Below are 22407 nucleotides of genomic sequence, written 5' to 3'. Positions count from 1 at the left end.
CTTAAGATAGCAATGCATGAACTGCATTTGCTTTCCAAACCCAAGGAATTGGAAGTTATACATAGAGTCTAGCCTTAATTAATAGAAAAGGGGGAGCTGTGGGAAGCCGTGTTCCGTGGGGCCCAAGGGCAAGGATGGAGCATAGGGTAGGGACGCCTACCTGCTCTCCTACAGGGGATTGAGCGCAGGGTAGGGACGCCTACCTGCTCTCCCCTAAGCCTTCAGGGTCAACCAAGGACAGGGCAGACCATAGCCCCATTGTTAGAGAGTGCGCGTGATGCACGACTTATCTGGATGTTCTCAGCTAGGCTGTTCTCAATGATATCTAACCAGACGCTTGCTCTATGTATCTCTTCCAAGAATGTCTTGAGGGGCTGACGGGCGGCCTTGTCCTGGGAAAGGGGCACTTGGAGAAATGCCCAGAAAAGCCTCATAAATGTACGCTTGCAACTAATAAAGTTGCTGCAGTCTTGAGCTGCAGTCCTCCCAACCCCATCCTGTCTCTTGTCTTTCTTTCTCAGCCTCACCCCCTCATTCAGGTTATCTGGTCGATCAGCCGGCAGGCTCCGGCACATTGCCCACTTTTTTTTAATTGGGTTGTTTATCTTCCTTCTGTTATGTTGTATGAGTTCCCTGTAAATATTGGAGATTAAGCCTTTATCAGTGAAACATTGGCAAATATGTTCTCCATACAGTGAGTTTTCTTTTGTTGATGGTTTCTTTTGCTGTTGGAGTCATTCTTTTTTTTTTTTTTAAATATATTTTTTATTGATTTTATACAGAGAGGAAGGGAGAGAGATAGAGAGTTAGAAACATCGATGAGAGAGAGTCATCGATCAGCTGCCCCTTGCACACCCCCTACTGGGGATATGCCCGCAACCAAGGTACATGCCCTTGACCGGAATCGAACCTGGGACCCTTCAGTCCCCAAGCCGACGCTCTATCCACTGAGCCAAACCGGTCCCGGCTAGAGTCATTCTTGTTTGAAGCTGAATGCCACCTCAATTAATGGTTTCAGTATTTAAATTTTTTAAACCTTGACAAAAAGAACTTAAACATAAAAGTAAAAGGCAGGGTATGTTAAGTATAAAACTGTCACAGTTATGTTAGTGTGGTATAAATACTGGAAAGCTAAGATGGCAACTTAATCTATGTCAGCATCATAGATGATTAGGGAGGATGGGCTTTTCAATGAACAGTGCTGTGATAACTGATCGTCCAGAGCAGGAAAAAAAAAAAAAAAGAAAGAATATGGAATTAACTTCTGTCTCTCATTGTATTAAACATTAGGTACACCATTAAAACATATGTTTTAAATCACTTATGTCAATGAAAATATAATATCATTATACAATGATTTATTGATAAATGGAGAAGGCAAAATTTCCAGAGGAAAGGAAACATTATATGAGTAGCTATTTGATTTCTTTGAGTGAGTTGGTTTCAAGTTAAAGATCATCCTATTAGGGAACTGGAAGTAAGGACAATGCTTCATGCAGGTGAGATATTTAGGTAGGGAACCCAAGAGGAGAAAATAGAACCTTAGCAACTCAGATGCATGAGAAGAGTGGGGTAGGGGGGATGTTAACCATGGTGGTGGCCTCAAGTATTTGAATAGTGAACAATTGGGCTCAGATGTCAACACTACTTTCTATGAGGCTGGGCTTCAGGTATTCATAGGGAAGGTCTAGCTGCTCGTTCCGGGCCACGATTTCCTTTTCCAGTTTGTTCAGATCAGCCTGAAACTGCCTTAAAACAGCCTTGGGCTCAGGACCTGAGAAATACTCTTCTTTGTGATGCCCCAGTGGTACCTGAAGCAGAAAGCAAGGATCAATCATCTTCTAGTTCTAAGACAAAGGAATCCAAACTCCAGTCCCTCACCCTAAGTCTCCTTGTCAGCCATCAGTCCCCTCAGAATTCCAGAGGTCCCCTCTTACCATGTCTTGCTGTGGCTGGCTAAGGAGCCATGTGGCAAACATTTGAAGACAGCTCTGCCAGACATTAGGTAGTGAGCCCATCACTGTGTCCATTGTGATATCTTCCTTGGTGGTAGGTGGAGGCATCTGCATTGAGCTTGGGGCATTAGGGACCCAGGCATACCAGTCAAACTGGGGAAGAAAGAATCTGGAGTCACTCAGAAACTCTGATTCAGGAACTTAGACCCCAGCTCTGTTCCTCAAGTATCCCCAAGCTTTCTCTCAGAGACCCAGACCTGGCCCGTGTTGACTGCTGCATGCTGGGCAGAGCATGTGAAGATGCACATGGTAAGGAAATGACAGAGCTGAGCCCGAGACTGGAAGGACACAGGGAAACCTAGAGAAAAGAACAAAGCATAGACACTGCATTTCCAAATGCTGATATCTTGGCATGTCCATCCATATATTAGAATTAGTGAGTGTCCATTCATTCATTTATTTAAAAAGTCATGAACTAGTATGTATCACACAGTATATAGGCATTGGGAATATGTTTGTGGGCAAAACATATTGTAGTAGTGAAGAATGATAATAAACAGAATAACTACGTAAAAAGTTAGTTAGTGATAAGAATATAAGTAAGTCAGGAAAAGGAGCTATGAGAAATCAAGGAGGGGTAGTTAATAAGTTAGCCAACAGACCAGTCTTTGATTACTCCTGACTAATTAATTGTACTAATAAATTGCTTAGTTTCTCTGAGTTTATATTTTTTTTACTCTGAAAATAGAGGTTTTAATAAAAGTTACTTTATAAATTGATGGTTCATGTAAAGCCCCTCAGTCCACTGTAGCTATGTATATAAGGTGGAGAGTGGGCAGGGCCAAGAGGGCCAAGAAGTTGGTTGCTCAAATATCCAGTGTTCAAAAGTGGTTAAAAGCAATAGGAGAGAAGTAGACAACCCAAAAGAAAATGTTACAAAAAGAATAACATGCTCGCTCCACACAGAGGAGGATATCCATGTGGCTATTAAACCTAGGACAAGTTCCTTGGTTCTACCAGTCACTGGGAGAATACAACTTAAACTCATAATGTGAAAACATAACATATTAACAATATGACCAAAGTATTTTTCAAATATTTGAGAAGATACTGACTCTACCTCATACTCTGGAGAGGGAGTTTAAATGTATGCAAGCACACTGGAAAACTGTCAGAAACCACTAAAGCTGAACATACACATATCCTATGACCACCCATTTCACTTCTAGATACATACCCGACAGAACTGTACACACAACATTGTTCACAGCAGCAATGACATTAATAGCCTCGAAATGGAAACAAACCAAATGCCCATCAATGGCAGGAAGGAAAAAAATAAAGCCTGTCATATTCACAAAATAGAATAACATACATGAGAACAATGAACCACATGCTGCATGTCACAACAGCAGGGGTATATATCAAACATATTTGGAGACATTAATGAATGCACATTTGTGTTTTCATTTGTATAAAGTTCCAACAGGGAAAATGAACCTGTGCAGATGAAGTGGTTACTTTTGGATGGGAAAGGACTGGAATAGCATACAAGGGACTTTATAGGAGCTGGTAATGTTTTTTGTTCTTTGTGCTCATTACATAGGTGTGTCACCTTACTAAACGTTCAATTTGTAGGCCAATGATTTATAACATTAACTTTTTCTCTATGTTTATATTATTTTAATAAAATTTCCACCTTCCCCTAAAGTGGTTAAGAATACTGAGATTGCCCTCCCATTCCTGGAAAGTAGTTTCAGGTCTGGGCTCTAATGCAGAAAAAAAGAAGTTATAGACTGATGTTGGAACTGAAACAGCATGAAATCCACTGTCCCAACCACTCTTTACAGTTGAGAGGCTGCTCAGGAAGTTTAAGCACCTGCTCACCTCTTATAGTTGCTGATCATATGGAATAATTTTTTGGAGTGGGACATATGATCACAATCATTTTACATTGACAACATTGTCACATTCATTATTTCATTTGGGACAAGAAATACATTCACTTTAGAGAAAGTATATTAAAAGCCAAAGAGATTAAATAACTTTCTTCAAGCCATAGGTCTGGGAAGAGAAAATCTTAACACTCTGCCTTTAGTACGGTGATGAGAGAAGGATGGTACAAAGAGAACCATGAAAGCTGCCAGAGATATAGTGTGGGTGCAAGAGGTTAAAGCTTATACTCAAGTAAGTTTTACAAGTGCTCTGATGTGGGTATTTCATGGGGAGAAGCACGAAAGAGAGAATGAGAGGGTCTTTTGGAGCACGTGGAGCCTGATGGACAGAACTGAGACATACTACAGAGATTTTGGTCTTGGAAGAGCTGACAAGGTGCCGTTGGATGAATGCGGAAGGTTTGCCCCAGCTACTTTGAGGTGTTACTACACTCCATGGTTGGCTTGTGGTTTACTGATGTTTGCATCCACAGGGCTTGGTTACAGGTAATAGCTCTTAGCTATTGGCTACAATCATCACATGGAGGGAATGGAAGGGATTCAAGGTATTGGCATGAAGTGGAAAGGAGCTAAAGGATGATTCAAAAACAGTCCCATCTGGCCTATGTGTACTAGAGGGAAATATGAACTTAGGAAGAGCTCAAGAAAGGCTATTTCTTTGTTATGGAAAAAAATGGGGTAGAGGACCTAAATGTAGTTCACTTGTGAGGAGGGCATGTTTGCCTAAGAAACTTGAGTCCCAAGGATCATGGCAATGAGTTTGGGTATAAGTAAAAAATATATGCAATACTGAGACTACATCTAGAAATGACTCTGCACTGTGGCAGGTGTAAAGGATGTCTGGATCCTTGGAGAGTGCTGTACAGTAGCAACAAGGAGGAAAGGGGAGGGAAAGCAAGTATAGGCTGTCATGGGCCTTGGTAGTATTAACCTCCCCATTTCTATCCTTAAGTAAGAAAACAGACATTCGGAGAGTGTTTGTCAGGTCCTGGGCAGATGACTCACTGACTGTGGTTCTGGTCTTATAAGTCCTTAAGGTATGTTAGGTACATCTGTGAAAAGGCATGGGGTCCTTGAGTTTCTAGAATTATCCTGAGATTTAGGAAGTGGGAATGGGATTAAGGTACTCCATGTGTGAAGGGAGAGGAGGTGATGAGGGGTTGAGGTCATGCTCCCAGAAGGGCAAGGCTGGCAAGGAGCTCCCTTGTTTAGGGAGGAATCTCACCTCGGTCCTGGGCCTGGCACAGCCCCACCTCAGTGATCTCCTGACACCAGGCCTGCAGCTCAGGGTCCCCTCTCACGACGTCATCCCCATGGTAGAAGAGGTGGATGATCCCTTCCACGTATCTGCCCAGAGAAGGGAGCTGAGCTTCTGTAGATTAGAAGGCTCTAGCCTCTGGCTGCTACTCCTTTTCTGTGGTGTCTATCCAGCTTATTCTCACTGTATTTGCGACAGATCTGACAAGACTTGCCTTTGAAACATCCCTTAATTCTTTCTAAAAACTAGTTTAGAAAGAAAAAACTTATATTATTAGTTTTGATAATTCCACCTGGATGATGTTGCTCAGTGGTTGAGTGTGGACCTATGAACCAGGTGGTTAATTTTTGATTCCAAGTTGGGGCACATATCTGGATTGCGGGCTTGATCACAGTGGGTATGGGGGAAGGCAGGAGGCAGACAATCAATGATTCTCTCTGATCACTGATGTTTCTTTCTCCCTCTCTCCCTTCCTCTATGTCATAGTATGAAATCAGTACAAATATATTAAATAAATAAATAAAAGGATTCCATACACATGGTTGATGGTCACTCTTCATAACAAAAACCCTGATTCTACCAGACCCCTTGGTTTTACTCACCCACACAACGGTGCCTGCTGTCTCCTGTAGCTTTCCCACTCTCAGATTTGGCCCACTACCTCCTCACTGTTCCTCATTTCTCCTTGATGGAGTCCTTTGCTTCTCCTGTCTCAACCTTCTTGGTCTGTATTCCTTTGCCTTCATGGTGAACTCAGGTTAAAGCTCCATTCTTACTGTTCCCAATGTCCCTGTATTTCTCAGCTAGCACTCTCACCCACCGAGCAATGATGTCCCAGAGGCGTAAAGCATCATGGGCATAGAGGGCACTTGGGATTCCCATCAGGCCTCGGTCAGCCAGATCGTCAGGAGGACAGAGGGAGCGGTAAGTCAGCTGAGTCATGGCCCGATGCATCAATTGCACATGGCCCCCTCCACCTGTGCTCCATGCCTGTGACAATAGAAATGAGAGGTCTTAAAAAAAAAAAAAAAGAAAATAAGAAAAATATGTATACTATTGATTTTAGAGAGGAAGGGAAAGGTAGAAACATCAACTATGAGAGAGAATCATTGAACAGCTGCTTCTTGCACACCCCACACTGGGGATTGAGCCTGTAACCTAGGCATATACCTTGACTGGGAATTGAACCGTGATCTCTTGGTTCATAGGTTGATGTTCAACCACTGAGCCATGCCAGCCAGTTGAAATGAAAGATCTTGAGGGGAGAAACAGAGCTGGAGAACATAGCATAGTATATAAAGTGGTCAGATGTGGACTTTTCAGATTTTATGACATTGGTAAAGGGACAAGGCTTCTGAGTTTAAGGGTCAGGACAGTTACACAGGGGGGGGGCCTGGAATCTTGAAAGTGACAGGAGGTCATGCGGAGTTGGATGATTAGGTGGCCACCCCATTACCTCCTTACCTTGTCAAATAAACCTCCATCTGAGACGAGTCGGTTCCGTGCCCGGGTGTTGATGTCCATGGTGTAGCGTGTGTGTGGGATCAGGAGCTGGATGGAGAAGGTTGGTATATGGAGGAAATACTTGGATCCTTCTTTATTAGGGAGTGGCACTCAGCATGGTAGCCTTCTCTCCCTCTCTTCTTGGCCATTTTCTCCCTGTTAGAGTCTTTGCAGGTTGGTTCCCTCTTGCCTTTTTGATTTCTTACTCTCATGTTCTCATATGGCCCTGTCAGTTGAGCTTTGTGGTCTGACTGATCGTGATTTTAATTGACACTTCATTTCTTACTTTGATACTTGACCAAGATAATAAACCCTCTAAGGGTCCATCTCTTTATCTGTTTACAGGGGATGACAATAGGGTCTCATCACAAATGTTGTGGTGATGCTTGTGTGTATTATGTATGAGAGTGTTTAATAATTGCCTAGCACACAGATACCCTTGAATAATAGTTGTTATAATTTCCTTTATTATTTCCACCTTAAGGATAGATGTCCTTTAAGAATCAGTCCTGTAACTTTTGATTTTGTAAAAATATTTTTTTCTATCATACATACCCTTACAGTTTATACTAATTTTCAAAGCTAATCCTTTAATCTCTAGTTGTTTTTCTCTTGCATTTTTTAAATTTCAGAATTGGGGTAGGTAGGTTACTTTTAGTCAGAATTAAAGGAGCCATACTGATCTAGCTTCTTTATCAGCTGATGGGCCATTGTCAAACTTCCTCCCATCCCCAATTAGGCACTGTTACGTAGAGCCCCTTTCTCCCGCTTTCCCTTGTCCATTAAAAAAGGCCATCTGATCCTGATGTGCATTTCCTTTTGTCTTAGACAATTTTGTTTTCATCCTGAGATGGAGGATTCATGCAATATTGATATTTATGTGAGCTGGTGATGCTGCAGAGAGGGAAAGACCCAACTAAGCTCATTGGAATTAACATATTAAGGCAACTCTCATTGTTCTGCAACTTTAGAAAGATTGAAAAAGATGCTGAGTGTCGTAGAGAACCCGAAGTCTTCTTCAGGAGAGAAATATCATAAGACAAAGAACTATTCATAATGGCAAGAAATACTATTTTTTTTTTTGCTACATTTAGCCTGTGCCATGCTGTTCTATTATCACCATTTAGAGATGAGGACCCTTAGCGCACATCTGATAAGAACTGAGGCCAGGATTCAGGATCCAGACACAGCAGTTTGAATGCAGAGCCTGCACAGGTAACCTTTATGAAGTGGGCAAGCTTACCCCTGCTGGGTGGCCTGATAACAACTCAACTGTTTACAGGGGGAGGAAATTATGGTGAGGGGAGATATATGTAGAGGGGTCTCTGAAGAGGGGATATTGAAGTGTAAAAGTCGGCTTAACTACTAAGATACGCAGGAGATGATGATGCAAAGGCATCATAAAATCAATGAAATCCAACAATGAATTCTGTTTGTGTCTACCTTGTCTATTTTACCCCAGAACCCAAAGAGGTCATCACTATGGACAGGTTTGGGGATAAAGGTTTGGGCTTCTGGAAGAAATAAAATTCAGATGTTTTACCCATCATGCACTCACATCTTGTTACTACTTCCAACTACATGTACCTAAAACTGAACATCTCGTCATTGACCTCAGATTGGCTTTTCCTGATTGTATTGTTTTTGCTCTGGTCTATAAACTTGTATCATTTTTGCTCCTGCTGCTATGTGTGAAGCAGCATGGTTGAGGACTGACCTATGAACTAGGAGGTCACAGTTGAATTCCTGGTCAGGGCATATGCCTGGGTTGTGGGCTTGATCCCTAGTGTGGGATGTGCAGGAGGCAGCCAATTAATGATTCTCCCTCATCATTGATGTTTCTATCTCTCTTTCTCACTTCCTCTCTTAAATAAATAAAAAAATATTTTAAAAAATAATTAAATAAAATAAAACATGCATTTTTAAATCAAGCATAAGGCTATTTTTGCTGCCTTCTAGCTAGTAGTATATTCTAGGCTCATTGTTTTATAAAATTACAATATTTTTGGATCAGTACAACCATATCTACCTAGTAGGCTTCTTGTGGTTTCAGCAGCTTAGACCTCTGAGCTTTCTCTCCAATCTTGCACCTAAGCATGCTGCAATAACTATTTCCTCTCATCACAAAGTATTTGCATTTGTTTTTCATTTATCTAAGTACCATGCCATCACCTCTCATTGGGAAGAATAAATAACTGCTTGGGATGCTCTTTTATTCCTTTGACCTTTTACTTAATGAATCCAAAGTTGTGGCTTAACATTCTCCATAAAAAATATGGTGTTTGTTGCTTTCTCTCTTGATTTCAAACTGTATTTTGAGATTCTGTTTTCTGATCATTTTTTATGTGTACCATTTGTGTTGCCATTTAAATACTAACTATATGAAATCAGAAAAATAGTTTTGTTTGTCAAATTATATTCCTGCTCTATAACAGACTCTGCTGGAGAATATTACAGCTGCCTTACAATAAGTGCTGAATATATGTTAAGTGACTTATTACAGTAGATGGCATGTCTCTATATTATTTCTTAAAACTGTATGAGAATCTATGATTATCTAAAAATAAAATGATTTAAACATTAAATAAAGTCATAAGACTTAAGATCCTGATACAATAATCTTCTCTTCACTGTTCACAAATTGTTATAAGTTTTTTTTTAAATTACCATAACATGGGCATATTCAATTAGAAGAAGCTTTCTTAACATGTTACCAACTAAAAGGCTTAGGCTTCTAAAATCTTTAAAAAATATATATATATTTTATTGATTTTTTGCAGAGAGGAAGGAAGAGGGATAGAGAGTTAGAAACATCAATGAGAGAGAATCATCGATCAGCTGCCTCTTGCACACCCCCTACTGGGGATGTGCCCGCAACCAAGGTACATGCCCTTGACCGGAATCGAACCTGGGACCTTTCAGTCCACAGGCCGACACTCTATCTATTAAGCCAAACCTGTTTCGGCAGGCTTCTAAAATCTTAGGTAGCTGTTGGATTTTTTTTCCATTTCTCTGTGATATCAGAAAGATAGGACATGGAGGTAGAGGATGTACCTTGAAGACAGGGTGCAGTCCTGGGAGGCACCTCATGGTGGCCACAGCAATAACCTCAGCCAGTAGATGAGTGTTCAGCAAGTGATACTGGAGCTCATGAACATGGAAATCTGAACTTCGGACCCACATCTTTGCCAGGAGCCAGGCAAGTGGAGGATCTGAGGGCAGGAACAGTGGTGGGATGGGGCAGCTGGGGCTGGGAGGTTGGATCTGAAACAAAGAGGAACTTTGCATTAATTGACTTCATCCTATTTAGAAACTATGCTTATTATTCTGGAGGGAAACACTAAGATTGTCTCCAGAGGGTTATAAACTAATAAGAGGAATGAAGCCCTTCCACTCATGCTCTCACTAGCTGTGAGGGAAGTGTCAGTGCCAAGATGGTCAGGTTCAAAGCTGGAGGAATTGGAAAGAGGTTTCCAGTGTGGCTGAGAGAACCCTGATGAGGGTATGAATTAAGATGGTAGAATAGGAAGGAGAAGCTAGACATGTGAGATCTTGACAGTTCTCATCAACTGATTGATGAAAACAATAAGAATGAAAGACATCAAACCAAGGGAGAAAGTGCATCTGAGAAAGAAAGTGTATTCCATACACTAAAAGGTCAGAAAGAGATTGGTAGCCAACAGAGACCATTATGCCTCTCAAAAAGGCAATTCCAGGTGAGTAGTGAGTAGGCTGCAAGGTATAAAGGAGAGATTGAATACAAGGGCAGGTATCACTGAATGATGCAGGGGTGGGTGACAAGAACCAGCTGTCTTTGTCCAGTGGAAGCGGTTGGGGATGAACACAGAGCAGTGTTGGGAGGAGATTGCCCAGGACACCTCACCTGGATGATATAGGTAGCAGCTTTCCACTGAGCTCCATCTTCAGCATGACAAGGGGGGCAGCCAGGTACTGCTTCTCTCCTTGGATCACGTTGGCTTGAATTCCATCCAGTAGGATGAAGTCAGCCTCAAAAAGGGAACCATTCTAAGGAAAGTGGAATGCACCCATGGTTAGAGTTGAAAGCATTCTTCTACACGGCCAAGGCAAAGGGAAAGACGTTCACTCTCTTTTCTTGCCATTATCCTACGTGAGTACCAGTGGTAGAACGAAAGGAAGTACCAGAGCATCAAGTTCCCTTATTTTGCACAGAGGGCCAAGACCCCATGAAAGGAGTCTTCCCTCGAGACATGCGGCTCATGTCTGGCAGAAGTAGTTTTAGGGTTAAGTATGCCAGTTGATTCTGTACCGCAGGTATGCCAAGCTCTCCCCTTGTCAGGCTGCTCAAACTCCTTTACCCAACATCTCTGAATGGTCTCCTTTATTGGCAGAATCCACTATGGATGCTCTTCCGACATTATCACCTCTAGGTTCTTCTAGAAGAGGACTCTTCACCTACGGACAATGGACACTATAGCCTCTCTTCCCAGGCTCAACTTTGGTCCCGCCCCTCCACCACTTCCCCCCTCGCACAGAGAAGAAGAAGACATTAAAGGGCTGGAGGCTGTTCCTGGAGTTCTTTCTCCAGCTGGGCCTGAAGCTCCTCCACCCCCCGAGGGCAGCACCAGCCGGGAGGGCAGAGAGGTGGAGCGTCTCAGCAGCATGGGGTTGGCGCCATTGAGGAACTGGTAGCCAAAAAGCTCATCATCCTGCCAGCGCTGGTGAACCTTCTCTGTGGGGTCGGAGTGGAGGTTAGGAGGAGGGTATTCACCACAACCTGATGTTCCTCTCCGTTAGGCTCTATTATAGGGCTTTAGTCACATGACTCCTCCATACCCAGCCCACATGTTTTCATTCATGAGGCCTCTGTGAGATCCCCAGGTGTAAGTTCTTTGTTGGCAAGAAGTTTTGGGGACTATGGAGTATGACAGTTAGCTCATTAATAGGGTCATCAGGGTGTTATGGGAACCTGGGTAAACAACTGACCAGCCAGGGCAGTCTTTTGTCCCCAGAAGATCTGATCAAAATCTTCCAGGCGTTTCCAGGGGCTTGGGAGGGTGTAAACATATTTGAGGGCAATCTCCATAAGCCTGGAACAGATATCAAGAACGAAACCATCAATTTACCAAATCCCACCCATTTCTGGATCCACCAGCCCCACTCCACTTTGACAATTTTCTCACCCTGCAATTGCTGACCCCTCAAAGTCTAGCCTTTTCTGCTCATGGAATCTCATATTTGGAGGCAGGTCATCTATACCGTCTGCAGCAATTGTCATGGGTAACCCTTCTTTCCAGGTGGCCCAGCTAGAAGATGGGGACAAAGGTTAATGGAGAGGGTAGAAGTCATTGATGGAGGAAGTTACATTTGGGAGGCTTGTAATAGGGTGGTCACCAGTAGATTTGCTGTCTTTCCTCCAGTTCCTTTTCTCGATGCTTCTGGAAGACATCCAAGGAGTTTCCTGCCAGGTGGGCTGGGGAGACATTAAAGCAATTATCCTCAATGCTTTCTCCAGTCTCATGCTACACCTTGGCTTTTTCCATTCTTCTTTTTTAATGTTTTTTATTTTAAAATTGTTGACAGTATTATAGGTGTCCCCCAATTATTCCCTGTTTTCTCCCTTCTTCTGAGCCCCTGACCCATGTAAGGCCTTCACCACACTATTGGCTATATCCATTGGTTATGTGTGTACATACATAAATTCTTTGGTTGATCTCTTCCCATGTCTTCCCCACCCCATTTCTGAGTTGTCAGTCTGTTCTGTGCCTCTATGCCTCCTGACCTTTTTTATTAATCAGTTTTTTTGTGTGTTCATAGATTCCACTTGAATGTAAGATCATGAGATATTTGCTTTTCTCTGACTGGCTTATTTCACTTAGCATAATATTCTCCAGGTCCATCTATGTTTTTGCAAAGAGTAAGAAATCCCTTTTTTTTTTCTTTTCTTTTTTTTTTACAGCTGCATATTATTCCATTGTATAAATATACCACAGTATTTTTATCCACTCACCTAACTATGGGCACTTTGGTTATTTCCAAATCTTAGCCATTTTAAATAATAGTGCAATGAACATCGGGGTGCATATATTCTTTCTGATTGGTGTGTAGGGCTTCTTAGCATATATTCCTGGAAGTGAGATTGCAGTCTCTTGTTTCTTAACTATATGGCATCATATTCTTTTGCTTTTTTCTCTGGATCTGACTCCCTGCTTAATTCCATCATCATCAATCTTCACTACCCACTACCTTTTGTTTTATTTCACCAATCTCTGATCACATATTTGTCCTGAGAGGAAAATCCCACTTTTGACACTGTATTATAACATTTAACTCAAATTTACCTGTCTATCCCTATTCTTCATGATCCATGAATTTCATTCTTAATGAGCTGAAATGTCAACACCTATCCAACAATATCCTTTGTTACTTTGTTAATTTCCCATGTGCTAGTTTCCCCCTGTCAACGCCTTAGCCTCTACTCCAAAATGACATATTTCAGTTAGGTACACTTACCTCCTCTGACCTTCCCTATCTCCACTGTCGCCTCTCCCCTGGGATAAGATACTCTATGTGTGACAAACTAAGAAATGGCTTGACATTGCTACTTTACCTGACTTCATCTCACTCATCCTCAGCTTCACATAGTTTATAGTTGGTATCCCGACTTAATCCTGACCACATCTATACTTATACTAACTTGTGCCTCAAAGACATTTAGTTTAGGTTTCCATTCTTACCTGCATTTTACCTCAATTGTCCCTCATTCTTAATTCTTAAAGTAACAGATTCGATGTTTGCTGTGTCCTCTTTCATCCCCACCTCAGTCAGTGCGCTCCCTGCCCTCAGAGTTGTCTTCCATGTTTTCACAGTCAAGCCAGCTCTTCACCTCATATCATTTATTACTTCTTTCCCCTGTTTCCTCTCAGGGATCCCATGTGCTAGCCTTACCTGTCCCTGCCCTAACTTGTTCCCAGTCACATGGAGATCTCCTTTCCCCTTTATTTTGGCTCTTCTGTTTCCCAGCATGGCTGTACCTCCCATTCCTTGTGCTTACCATTTTGAGAGTTGGGATGTACACATCACTCATTTCCCTGTCCAGTCCCACTTCCAGCCTTTGTAATTGTATGTGTAACTTTCCCCTCATTTCTCGCCTTGGCCACCTTTAACCTGTTGAGCACGCATTATTTCAACACTTAGGACCTTCCTCAATGCTACCCCTGCCTCCTCCCACCTCCAGTAGGCCTTAGGTCCTGCACCCACTTCCCTGAGGCGGCCCCTCACCAGTGCCCTCGGGCAGGGTCAGCAGGCCCTCGCCCTGCACCCAGTGGTAGCAGGGGAAGGCGGCCTCCTCCAAGGCTCCTGGGCCCTGCACGGTGATGCGGTCGCAGAACCAGGCGTCGTCCATCAGGGGGCGGTGTTTGCGCAACTTCACGAACTGCAGTGGCCCCAGGTCCTGGGGAATGTCCTGCTCAAACTCCTCCACCTGCGGGGACCAGAACCCAGTGAGACTTAATAGCGGGGACCCGGGAGAGGACATTTAACTGAGGGTGCGGGGTCCTCTGTGGAGTCTGGGGTCAAGGCCTCAAGGGACAGCATTGCCTCCTCCCAACACCTGCACCTTCTCAGATGCCCATCTCACAGGGAAGACCAGGGTCTTGAATTGAAAACTGAGCATCATCACCCACACCTGTCCATTAGCTAAACTCTCCTGTCCATTAACTGAACTCTCCTGCCTTCGAGGTCTCCTAAGACCTTGCTTTTGACCATTGACCCATAATGACACTGGTCTGGGATTAATTGGGAAAGTAGTATAGGCTGAGTGGACCAAAGTAAGGGACAGGGAGAAAGGGGTTGAGCCTAGTCAGGGCCCTGACTCTGAACCTCTCACATGCTCAGGTGCAGGTGTCCCTTCATCCAAATAGTCCCAGCCCACCTGGTTGCTCTCGCAGCTGGCTCCCAGCTTCTTGTTTCCCACCCACCCTCAGGCCCTCAGGCCCTCAGGCCCTCAGGCTCTCAGCCCAAACCCAGCTGGTGTCTGAGTCCTTGCTTCCCCTGCCCACCTGGCCCCTCACTGGCTGCAGCTGCAGCTCCAGCTCCGTCTCTCCGCGCTCCCCCACCAGCCACAGCTGCACGGGGTTGACAGACCCAGAGAAGAGCCAGGCCCCGGTGGCCACGCGGATGCGGTAGCGGCCCATGGCAGCAGGTGGGCTCTCCTGGGTGGCAGAGATCCCGTTACTGGTACCAAAGATTCTGCGGCCAGGCCTGGTCCTGCTGCCTCAGCACAAGCCCAGGGCTTAATAAAGCCGGACTTGGAGTGCCAGCCCACTGCAGGACTGGGCCCCACCCCAGACACACCAGAACCTGGGATTAGTCCAGAGGGTGGGGGAAAGGCTGGCTGCTCCTCTCAGCAAAGTGCTGAGAAGTGAGGCCAGGAGGAAGATGAGGGGCTGAGCCTGGGTGCAGGAAGAGAGGGAGAGGGGCCAGGAGATTCCACCAGAATTTTCTTCTGAGGCCCTCATTCTCCCTTATCTATACCCAATGCCAGCATGTGCTTTTGAGCAGAATTGAACCTGGGACCCTTCAGTCCAAGGACTGATGCTCTATTCATTGAGCCAGACCAGCTAGGACAAGGATTACTCTCTTGATGGGTGTTCAGTATTAACTATCACAAGTGCTTTTCTCTGCATCTTCACCAGCATAAAAAGTGGTTACTTTTGAGTTTTTGCCAATAGGATGGGTGTAATTTCAAGAACATTGAAGGGTCTTTAAAAACTAGTTAGATTTGACTAGTTGTTTGAGGGATGGTAGCAGAAGACAGAAAATGTTTAGTTCAGTAACAAAGGGGACATTTTTTATGGGGCAAAAGCAATAGCCACAGCTCATATTCACGTCAGTCCCTCATGCCCCTCCAAGTCCCATGAGAATGATTCAGGTGGGTGTATGTGGATGTCAACACAGTCAGTGGGCCACCACTGAGTTTGGGGACTCAGCACCTTTGTGGTAAGCAGGTCATGTCCATTCTCTGTCTACAGGGACATGACCCCATTGCTTATGATTGCTCACTGCGGAAACAGCCTTGATAAACCCAAGTAAAGGCAGTCAGGGTGTTGCATTTCTGACATCCCCAGCAGGAAGACCAAGCTGCATGCAAGGCCTATGACCAATCGCACTAGAATGATATGGGTTAGCTGCTAAACCCCTTCTAAGAGCTTCCTAATGAATATAAAATAAAACCTAAGTTCCTCACTAAGGTGTGGTTGTCACACACAGTTAAACCTGCTGTCAGTGAAATGATAAGGAAACATGTAGAAAAGGGAAGTATAGAAATGTAGTCCACAGAAATTCCTATACACATTAAGAAGGTGAACCCCTGAGTTTTTTAAAATATTATTTTTATTGTTTAAAGTATCACATATATTAGTATATATATCTCCTTCCCCCTCCTCCATTGACCTTCCCCTATAACCACTAATGTGTAGGAAGTACAGATGATAAGGGAACATGTTAAAGCACCAGGAAATAACCAGCAAAATTTGTTTGAGGAGACAAACAACCTTGCTTCATCACCATAAACATGGCAAGAAATGAAAAGAAAGAAAATGAGACATACAGATGAAATACAAGTGACTTCAGAAACAATTGCAAAGCACGAGCCATAAAGAACAATAATTGTAGGGTTGGGAGTTGGCAGGGGACTGTTGCTTTTCACTACAAATCTTTTGTGTCAGTAGAATGTTTGAACATGGTATTGTAAGTGATGCATCGGCCTGAAATTCGTGCAAGAGTAGGCCTTCCTTCCCCCGGCTGCCATCACCGGCTTCCCTCTGGCAACGGGGCCCAGGCTTCTCTCGGCACTTGGGACCTGGGCTTTCCTCTGGGTACTGGCAGGCTTCCCTCATAGTCTTGGCTTTGTCTGGAAGATTGTCCAGAAGGACATCTGGTCTAATTAGCATATTATGCTTTTATTAATATAGTCAGCATAATTGCACTTACTATCAGATGTTTATATTGTTAAATGTTTTATGGCTATTCCTGACAACAGGATTTCCCTGTGCTGTCTTTATTCTCAGTAATCCCCCTACACCAAACACACATACACACACACACACACACACACACACACACACACACTCACACATGCCATGTTGCTCAGATCTCTCACTCTCTCTTCTCTTTCTTTACTTCCAGACACTCTCACAATGCTTCCCTTTCCCCATTTTTATTTTAATTATCATTGGAAAGCAAAAATTCTCCCATTTTATTTAAAAAAAGAATTCAAATAATTTTACCATTTATTGTTTGAGTAGCACAAAGCAAAGGCAGAGAGTTTGGGAGACCACTAACAGGGTCAGTTCTTTGCCATCACCTCTTTCCCAGCAGTTGTAAGTAGAAGGAAGTATAAATTGATTCTCCCAATTGTATGATTTAAGCACCACCAACACTCTCAAAGAAAAAGTGGCTACGTTGTTTTCTGATGGAACGAAAATATAAAATACCTTTCATTTAATCCTTGCAAAAACTCAGTGAGGTAGCTCTCATTGCACCACTTTTTAAAAATTATATTTTACTTTTATTGTTGACATTATTACAGATGTTCCCCATTCCACCTTCCAGTTTGCCACCCGCTACGGAGACTCTGCCCTCCCCTCCCTCTGGCCCTCACCATACTGTTGTCTGTGCCCATGGGCTATGCGTATATGTACTTAGGCCATTCTCCTCACCTTCTTTCATCCTCTCTGCACCACCACCTCACCTCTGACATCTGTCAGTCTGTACCATGTATAAATGTATCTGGTTCTATTTTATTCACTAGTTTATTTTGTTCATTAGATTCACATGAAAGTGCCATCATATAGTACTTGTTTTTCTCTGACTTGGCTTATTTGTTTAGCATAATGCTCTCCAGGTTCATCCATGCTATTGCAAAAGGTAAGAGTTCCTTTATTTTTACAGCTTCATAGTATTCCATTGTTTAAACGTTACCATAGCTTTCTTTATCCACTTGACTATTAATGGGCACTTGGGCTGGTTCCAGAACTTGTCTATTGTGAACAGTGCTGCTATGATAGGGGTTAATATATTCTTTCTGATTGGTGTTTCAGTATTCTTAGAATATCTCTCTGATGATTTGTTGTGTTGAGCATTTTTTTTTAATGTCTATTGGCCATCCTTATGTCCTCTTTTGAGTAGTGCCTATTCAGGTCCTTTTCCCATGTTTAAATTAGATTAATGTTGAATTGTACAAGTTCTTTATATATTTTGGAAATGAACTCCTGATCAGATATATCATTGGTGGATATGTTTACCCATACAATGGGTTCCCTTTTCATTTTGTTGATGGTTGCTTGCTGTACCAGTTCTTATAACGAAAGACATTCAAGTTCAAAGAGATGAAGAGATATCCCCAAAGCCACCTGAAATGCTGAGGGATGATCCCAGAAAGTGTCACGAACACTTGCCGATTCAGATCATAACCACCTATTGTCTATTTGGCCCTATGAGTGTTGGCTTCTGGCCTTAGTTTTCTACTGAAACTTCTTATAAAGCTTTTTTATGGCATGTTGATTCTTAAATCCCAAGGTTATTTTCTCAGTGATTACGGTTGTCAAAGCCTGTGAAGCTTTGACATTTTGTCTTTTAGCTGAGTTGCTGGTGAGGTTCCTGTTGTAGTTCATTGACTTCTGGTCACTCTTCTGTTTCATTTGGAGTTCAGGGAGCAGAGGAAGTGCATGTCCACAACCCACATTTCCTTTAGCCTCACCAAATCCCAGGCAATTTTATTACCTATCCTTGACTAACCAATTCTAGAAGAGTAATCTGAGAATGTACAGTATATATCCCTGTACCACCCAACCTACAATCACAAAATAAATTGCTCTGATGCTGATATAGTCCACAGGGTCTATGCTTCTACCCGATTACATATGTTTTTAAAATAAACACCAACATATGGTAGGATCTTTTAAAATTGATTCACAATTCTAAAATATGAGTGTTATATATAGGAGTCACTATGATACTGATTCATTATAATTACACCAAAGCATACATGTAGTATTTTATTTCTGAATATTAAATATATAATCTTTTTTTTTCTGTTTTCTTTTTAATTGATCTATTTTATCACTTCACCATTTATGTTGCATTCTTATTCATTAGTCTAAGTTATTATTCAAATTTTTTGTCTTATAAAGCGCTGAAGGTTTTTACTTTTTCCTTTGTGGTAAAATAAACATACCATAAAATTTACCATTTAACTACTTTTTAGTTTACAGTTGAGTGGCATTAAGTATATTGACATTGGTGGACCCGTCCATCACCAGGACTTTTTTCATCTTCTGTAACTCTGTACTCATTAAACAGAAACTCTCCATTTCCTCCTCTGACCTGACCACATCAACCACTATGGTACTTCCTATCTCCATAAACTTGGCAACACTAGGTACCTTATGTAAATGGAAACATGCAGTATCTGTTGTATATCTGGCTGATTTTACTTGAAATGTTCTCAAGGTTAAGCTATGTTATATCGTGTGTCTGAATTTGCTTTCTTTCTAAGGCTGAACAATATTCTGTTATCTATGTATATAAAAAGCCAATGCCATAATGACCAGAATGACTGGTTGCTATGACAGCCACCAACCTCCTGTGGCCCCTCCCCCCAGCCAGCCACACCCCTGATCAGCCTCTCCCACCCTGATAGGGGGACGAGGCTGGTGGCCAAACCCTTCTCCATGGCCCTTACCTCCAGCCAGCCTTGCCCCTGATCGGCCTGTCCCACCCTGATCAACCTGCAGCTCCTTTCCTCTGCCAACCCAACCCTTGATGGATCCCCTCCCCAATAGGGGATAGGGCCACTGGCCAACCTCCTGCAGCCGCCCCCCTCTCCCCCCGCCAGCCCCACCCCAGATGGGCCCCCACCACCCTGATTGACACATGGCCCCTCTCCCCTGCCAGCTCCACCCCTGATCCCTCCACCCCCCTACTTCAATCAGGGGGAGGGCCAGCTGGCCAACCACCCATGGTCCCTCCCCCAAGCTGCTGGCCCCTGATTGCCCCCCTCCCCCCACTAATCAGGGGTGGGGCTGGCTAGCCAATTGCCCATGGTCTCCCCACCACCCAGCCAACCTAGCCCTGATCAGGCCCAATCAGGGCAGGCCCACAAGCCAACCTCCCACCATCTCCTCCTCCTGACAGGCCTGCCCCCCATTTTCTAATCAGGGCCAGGCCATCTGGACACCACCCATGCACAAATTCATGCATTGGGCCTCTAATATGTATATATGATACTTTGTTTATGCATTCAGCTACTGATGGACACTGGATTGCTTTCACCTTTTGGTTATTGTAAACTAGAGGCCCAGTGTATGAAATTTGTGCACTGGGTTGGGGGTGTCCCTCAGCCCAGCCCGCACCTTCTCCAATCTGGGACCCCTCGAGGGATGTCTGACTGCCTGTTTAGGCCCAATCCTACAAGATTTTAACTGGTTATTGCTAACTAAAAGCAAAATTATTCTTTTAAAATATGTCTATTTAGTATATTGTTTTGAGTATTTATTTTATATCCTGTCTCTTATTAGTTCTGATATCTTTTATTGAGTCTGTTGAACTTTGTCATAATTATATTCTCAAAATGATTATTAGTTTGTTTTCCTAAACTTAACTACAATTGAAGTTTAAACAACATGGATTTTGAACTGCTCAAGGGTTTATGTATATGTTAATTGTTTTCAATAAATACATGGCATTGCAGAAATATAATTTCTGTTCTTTATTGTTTTCTTAACATTTCTTTCTCTTCTTACTTTATTATAATAATATAGCACATATTACATATAACATACAAAATATGTGTTTATTGACTGTTTATGTTTTTGGTAAGATTTCTGGTCAACAAAAGGCTATTTGTTTTAAGTTATTTTTGGGGTCAGCTGTGGTGGGGGTTAGTGCCCCTAACCCCCTGTTGTTCTAGGTGAGCTGTACTTCTTTTCCTTTCTTATTGCCCTGATTGGATTCTCCCCAAAAATGTGAAATAATAAAGGAGAGAATAGTGTTTTCTATCCTAGTACTGATTTTAAGTGAAATGATTTTGGTTAATATAACATTTTCAATTCATTTCTTACATATATTGTCATATTAAGGAAATTTTCATATATTTCTATTTTCTTAGATGCTTTATATGGGATGGATGCATAGTTATGAAAAAAATTTTTAGCATCTAGTTATAAAATTGTATTTTTTATTTTTTTTCTGATTAAGGCAATAAATCTTTTGGCAGAGTGCTTGATATTGCTCCTCTGCAGGCCTCCATGGCTCCATAGTGCTTGCAGTAAGTTCACTCTTCTTCCAGGTTCCTTTGGCAGCAGTTGATTTAGGGAAGTGCAAGGCTCTGGAATAAGACTGTCCCTTTGCCTGGGTCAGCAGTCTTCAAGTGAGTTCCTGAGAAGTGAGACTACATCTTACTTTCTCACATTCTAAAACCTCATCATCTTAATCTGCCTTTGTATCACTGAGATTAATATTTTCCCACTCTGTATCCTGTTTATATAATTGGTTACAAGGAGTCCAATTTCCTGAACTCTAATCTCCAGGAGTTCATGTCCATCCCTTTGCATGATTCCCATCAATTCTCTTTCTCCAGTGTTGAAATTTTAATATTGTGTCTTCTGGCAGACTAATTGTTGTTACAGGCTAAATGTTAATGTTCACCTTTCCTCTCTCAATTCGTATGTTGAAAAGTTAATGCCCAATGTGATGAAATTATGAGTCAGCGCCTTTGGGAGATTCTTAGGTCCTGAGGGTAGAGTTTTTATGAATGGGATTAGTGCCTTTATAAAAAGGCCTTAGTGAGTTTCTTTGTGCCTTTGCCATGTGAAGATACGCGTCTGTAAGCTGGAAGAGTGTCCTGACCTAACTATGCTAGCACCCTGATCTTCAACTTTCCGTCTCCAGAACTGTGAGAAATAAATTTGGTGGTTTATAAGCCTTACAGTCTGTGGTATTTTGTTATAGTAATCCCAGTAGACTGAGACAGGAAGTTTTTTTATATTTATATTTTACTTAGATGCTTTATATGGGATGACTGCAAAGTTTTAACAAATGAATTTCTAACATCTAGTTATAGAATTGTATACTTTGTTTTTACAACAAAATACCACAGTCCTTGTTCATCACTGACACTTCTTGATCATTTCCTCTTTCTCCTTATTAAACATAACAGTTCTGAATATTTTAATCAATTTCTACCAACTACTATTTCACCATGTGTAATTATCTACTTATTCTCAAATCAATTCCCTTTATTCCTTGAATATTTTATTTCTAGATCATGAATTCTATCCCTAATACTATTATCACCATTCCTGATGAGTAAAGAGTGTTGATATATGCTACCCTCTCTCTCTTTTCTAGAGATGAAATATCCCTATCAGAAAATAGGTCAACCTTTCATTTGTAAATTAGGTCCCCTTATCTCTCAAAGACATCACTAACGCTTCCTATGCAATCACCAGTCTTTCTGTCTCTCTTAGATCATTCTCATCAGCACTAAAGCATGATGTTAATTTTCCTTATCTTAAATGTCCCTCTACTCACTTCAGTTCTCTTTCCAGTTACCACACCCTCTAACAATGAAGTCACACTTTTAAAAGATTAAGCATCTAACTTATAAAATTAGAAAAATAACAAAAGAAGAATCCCAACAAGTATAGGGGGAAGAAATTGTGACTATAGGCTCCATAGCTCAGGGGTTAGAGCA

The 22407-nt window shown here is 42.3% G+C and overlaps 1 protein-coding gene across 1 annotated transcript; it reads right to left on the bottom strand.

Moving 5' to 3' along the window:
- Nucleotides 1–1631: 1631 nt before the first annotated feature.
- On the bottom strand, nt 1632–14845 carry LOC311611272 (polyunsaturated fatty acid lipoxygenase ALOX12-like; the record flags this gene model as incomplete). The annotated part of the gene is given in 16 exon segments (XM_084863297.1): nt 1632–1811; nt 1938–2108; nt 2213–2313; nt 5136–5257; nt 5989–6158; nt 6633–6719; nt 9726–9935; nt 10555–10565; nt 10568–10697; nt 11221–11262; nt 11264–11382; nt 11637–11740; nt 11834–11956; nt 12045–12123; nt 13932–14133; nt 14711–14845. Coding segments are annotated over 16 exon segments (1986 nt in total).
- Nucleotides 14846–22407: the final 7562 nt, after the last annotated feature.

This window comes from Pipistrellus hanaki (assembly GCF_964339955.1).
Source record: "Pipistrellus hanaki genome assembly, chromosome: 16".
NCBI classification, from domain to species: Eukaryota; Metazoa; Chordata; class Mammalia; order Chiroptera; family Vespertilionidae; genus Pipistrellus; species Pipistrellus hanaki.
Note: the sequence above shows the minus strand (reverse complement) of the source record. Positions and strands in the feature narration are given on the sequence as shown.